This window comes from Cyrtonyx montezumae, unplaced genomic scaffold (assembly GCF_038088225.1).
Source record: "Cyrtonyx montezumae isolate F1298 unplaced genomic scaffold, pur_monq_1.0 scaffold_9, whole genome shotgun sequence".
In the NCBI taxonomy this organism is placed as follows: Eukaryota; Metazoa; Chordata; class Aves; order Galliformes; family Odontophoridae; genus Cyrtonyx; species Cyrtonyx montezumae.
In genome coordinates this window covers 8,863,301-8,868,102 of record NW_027072100.1, presented here as the reverse complement: position 1 = coordinate 8,868,102, position 4,802 = coordinate 8,863,301, and the positions used below count along the sequence as shown (strand labels likewise).

Here is a 4,802-nt window from a genome sequence, read left to right as displayed (position 1 = left end):
ATTGCAAGTTCTCAGCACATCATAAAAAAGGTAAATCATCTCCAGCAGGGGACAGTCCGCATTTAGCAGTCCCTGTACATCTTTTTCATGGGAATGATTTATACCAGTGATAATTTTCTAGTACCTCCTTCGTCGTCTATTGTCACTTGGAGTCTTGGAGTGATCCCAGAGGTGAACAGAGTTACGCTGTGCTCACCTGTATTTGAAAGTCACCGTGAATGTGTACAGTGATCTGTCCCAGGAGTATCTGAGTGGTCCAATTCTCATAAAACAATTAAGTGACTAAAACCAGTAATTGGTCTTCATGGTCTGATAAGTCCGATAAGGGCAGCAAAGAAGAGACACGACTGTAGATTCAGGCACCAGAGGCGAGGTGAGAAAAAATCAGTTAAAAGTACGATGGTCAAAACTTGGGCGCAGGCTGAGGGCCAGGCCTCACAGCAGCAAGTCTTATGCACTCTGCTGTTCTGAAATGTGGAAACACAACCTTCCAGATTTACATTTACAGAGGGAACAGCCTCGTTCTCAGGCTAGTACGGGTGAGCGTGCATCTGTCGCTGCAGATCTCAGCACTCCTGACTCTGATGCAGAGAAGGAAGAGAGAAGCTCGTCATTTCATGTTAGCACATTGCAGAAAGGGAGGTGATGGGAAGAGGACAAGCTGACTATCTAGAGGGTCTGATACAAACAGAACACGTTCTGAATAATCCTTGTGTCACCTTAATACTCAAGCTAGTGTTTACTTCTGGAAATAACCTACCGGGTGCATCTGCATCAACTAGTTGCATCTGCCTTTGGGCAATTACCCACTGCGCCTCTGAGTTAGCACTCATGCAATATCCCGTCCAAGCAGACACTTGAGTGGCCTGGATCAGCACAAGACATGGCATCAGATGACCAAAAAATAAAATAAAATTGAAATGGGGCCTTCTCTATCATCTCAGTGCAAGAATACAGGACAAAGCACCTTCCTTATCCTTCTCTATGCAGCTCTCACCACTGCCAGTGTCCACCTTGTATTCTCCATAAGATTTCCCTGTGGACCAGACCCTCTCCCAGTCATGGCAAGGCTGATTTCTCTCACTGAAGGCCACTATGCAACTAAAACAGTTAAGAAAAAGGGAGTTGTTTCCTTTCTGAGCATAGCACTCAGTTACCAGTGCTCATAACAGAGAAGGACAGAATCCCTTCAGAGTTGGACTGAGTCACAAAGGATCACATTTCTTTCGTACATGGAACGAAGGAGCGCAGGGTGCCTTTGAAGAAAATGGGACAGGATGGGGGCTTTGCCTTGGAAATCTCTCTGCACAGCGGTTGCCACCTCTGTCATCCTTGCCCACATCAGAGCCACCGGGCCAGCACGCCGTGCAAACCACTGCCAAGACCTTGAATAATTCTTCCTCCAATGCAGCACATCCTGCTTAGTGACTGGTGAGCCCAATTGTGAGGATGGGAGGGAGTGGGGGGTGTTCACTTCTCCGGCTTTCCATGGCAGTGGAAATTCCCACTCGTTTTTCACTGCTTTTTTCGCCCCCCAAAATCCTGAAGCGTGCCCTCCTCCATCCCTGGACCCTCACTATAGAAACAATAGAAACTGTCAAACGTGGACCAAAGCAGTGCAGAGGTGCTGGCAGCCTTTTACTTTCCCCCTTTTTTCCGTCTGTTTCCTCCGTCCAGCCCCCGTTTTTCATCCAGAGGACCCAGGGGCACGGGGACCCATCTCCGTAAGCACCGTCTCCCTCACAGCCGCACAGCTGAGCGCTGCCCGTTGGGGGAGGAGGAGTGCGGGGCCGCTTTCCCAGCTATGTACCCAGTGTGTGCGCTCTGCTGTCATTATTTGTTCCACAGGGACGGCAGGACCCCGCGCAGCTCGGCCGCCCCGTCCCGCGCCGCCTCAGGCGGCGCCGCCTCAGCGCCGTCGGCCGCGGGGCGCTCAGTGCCCGCAGCGGGGCGCTGCCCCTCGCTGCCCTCTGATTGGACGGCGGGGGAATCCCGCCGGGCCGCTCTCCGCTATATAAGGGGCTGCGGGGCCGCGCCGCCGCACAGCCCGCCCTCAGCGCGGAGCGGCGGGGCCGCCTCCTCCCGCTTGCGGTCGGCGGCGATGGCCGAGCTCAAGTCGCTGGGAGGTGAAGCGTACCTGGCGCTGGCCCCGGGCTACGGCCCGTCGGCTTTCGCTTACGGCGGCGCCGAGGGCCCGCGGGGTGCCTACGCGGGGGGCAACGGGGCGGACTTCCACCCCGGGGCGTTGGGCAAGTCGGCGGAGAGCAGCGGCGAGCAGAGCGGCGACGAGGAGGACGGCTTCGAGGCCGGGGTGAAGGGCGGCGCGGCCTTCGAGAGGGAGGGCAAGCTGAAGGCGGCGGCTCTGGGCAAGAAGCCCAAGGAGCAGCGCTCGCTGCGCCTCAGCATCAACGCGCGGGAGCGGCGGCGGATGCACGACCTGAACGACGCGCTGGACGGGCTGCGCTCCGTCATCCCGTACGCCCACAGCCCCTCGGTGAGGAAACTCTCCAAAATCGCCACGCTGCTGCTGGCCAAGAACTACATCCTCATGCAGGCGCAGGCTCTGGAGGAGATGCGGCGGTTGGTGGCCTACCTGAACCAGGGCCAGGCCCTGAGTGCCCCGCTGCCCGCCACGCTCAACCCCTTCGGACAGTCGGCCGTGTACCCCTTCACCGGCTCGGCCTTGCCCGGCTGCCCCGAGAAATGCACTGCCTTCACAGGAGCCGCCTCCGCCCTCTGCAAACACTGCAGCGACAAGCCTTGACTCCTGCCTTCTTCAGGCTTCTTCTCGGGTTTATTTTTCATTTTTCTTTTACCTTCGTGCTATTCTTTCCACTGCCATCAGCCCCGGCTTCCAACCGTCAGTTAAGTCTGGGTTTTCTTTCTGTTCATTTCTCTTCTACCTTCCCCTGTCCCCTGGACATCGTGTTGGAAACATTTGGCCATTGCTCCAACCCAAAAAGCACGCCCGTTGCTAACTTTTAGTTCTTCCCCTGTACAACTTCATCCATAGAGTCGTTTCCTTCCCATGCTGTTAGTGGACTGTGAGCATACCATTTCTGCTTGTGAAGTTCTTGAGCAGTTCTTAAACTGAACTCTAGAAACACAGAAAGGGAAAGATCTGGGGATGGAAACCTCAGTGGGGTCTTTTGGGGGGTGTGAGGGTTAAAAGCAGCTTATAAGAAACAAAACCCAGCCCAAAGCTATGCAACGTTTCAGAATGACATGTAAGCTAGGGGTTCCTGTGTAGGCAGATGAGGTTTTACTGCACCCACAAATCCCAGTGCAGATGTCACTTGCTCAGCTTATGGGAGGGAGGCAGCTTGGTGCTCCTAGTAAAATTAAGGATGCTTCAGAATAAGGTGCATTCTCATGCTTTAAAAAAAAAACATTCTTGAACTGAAGGGACTCTTGATTGTATGCTAATGCCTGCTTTTTGCCTGTTTCTCAGCATGGTCAAGTTTTCCAAAGCCTTTGCTCATCATGATAAACAAACAAACAAAAAAAGTCACTTGACATATTTATATGTATTTATAATAAATAAAAGACATGAATAACTGTTTTCTCTGTCCTACATGTCTCTAAAGCCAGCTGGCAGTCAGAGCACAGTCCCTGCTGAAGTCAGGTAAAGAGGAGATGATGCAGCAGTGCTTGGCAGGGATCAGCGTGAAGTTAGGTGAACAATTGTACTTTAAAAAGCTTTTGCACATTCAGCTCCTTATCAGCAGGGATTGGGGATTTCTCTCCAGTTTCTTTCATGAATCCCAAGCACACAAAAGATGCTTGTGCCTGACGTTTACAGTTAAGCAGTCTGTAAGTATGTTAGGTTTAGGCTGTGTGTTTCAGTGCTTGCTGGAGGTTGCCTTGCCCCCAGCGCTGGAGCTGTGTTTAGAAGGGGCAGCTCTAGCACAGAACTTAGCTCCGAGGATGCTTGTGTAAAACGTGGCAGGGAAGGAAGTTGCTTAAAGACTCTGCTCCTCCTTTTGGCTTGCTCTTCTGCTCTGCCTGCATTGACCCTAGACCTGCGTGTGGTTTGGGCTGCATAATGTTGCGATTAAATAAATAATCTCGCCAAGTACTGACTGTGTTAGTGCAAGTTACCAAGTGGGTACCTTGCTGGCCAAGTTTTTAATGTCTCTGTGCTGGTTTACTCTGGTTTTGTTTGCTTGTATTTAAAGCTTTGGTGCCTTGTATGCTTCACTAATCATTATATAATCGTAATTGAGGTACATTCAGTGATTTCTGTTCAGATCGGAATACCCGCCCCATGTCAGAGCAAGCACATAAACTGGTACAGTTGCAGCCTGAGGGGCTTGAGCTGTCCGTGGCCATTTGTGTTAGGAGTGGGGTGTAACTATTTAGGGTTATTAAACCAATTTCCATGGCTGTCGTTAGTGTTATGCTAATTTGAAAAGGACTGCCGTCCCTCTAAAGCTGCTCGTCTGTGGCACTTAATTTTAATTAATACCTATCCAGAAGACTTTTTGTCTGGGAAAACGAATGTGTGATTAAGCTTCATTCATAAATACATACTTAGAATTAGTTCTTGCTCATTTCCATTTTTGTATATTCATTTCCTCTTTAAAAAAAACAAAACCAAAACCAGATAAGTTTCTCTGTTGTACCTCTTTCAGTAAAGCCTTGAAATTATTCTTAAAAGGCATCTGATGAAGTGAAAGTCAACCAACACCAATAACTGAAACAAAAATAACTGGAAACTGCAAATCGGAGAAGGTCATTTGATATTTTGCAGACTGAGATGTCAGAAACTATTCGGGGGAGGGGGTTAGTTTAACAGAGAG

General features: G+C 50.7%; 1 protein-coding gene across 1 annotated transcript; it reads left to right on the top strand.

Annotated features, from left to right (window-relative positions):
- Window positions 1-2,101: 2,101 nt before the first annotated feature.
- Window positions 2,102-3,666, top strand: BHLHE23 (basic helix-loop-helix family member e23). Its single transcript, XM_065754287.1, has one exon. It carries the CDS (start codon window positions 2,102-2,104, stop codon window positions 2,762-2,764), a length of 663 nt encoding a protein of 220 aa, XP_065610359.1. The 3' UTR covers window positions 2,765-3,666.
- The last annotated feature ends 1,136 nt before the right edge of the window (window positions 3,667-4,802 follow it).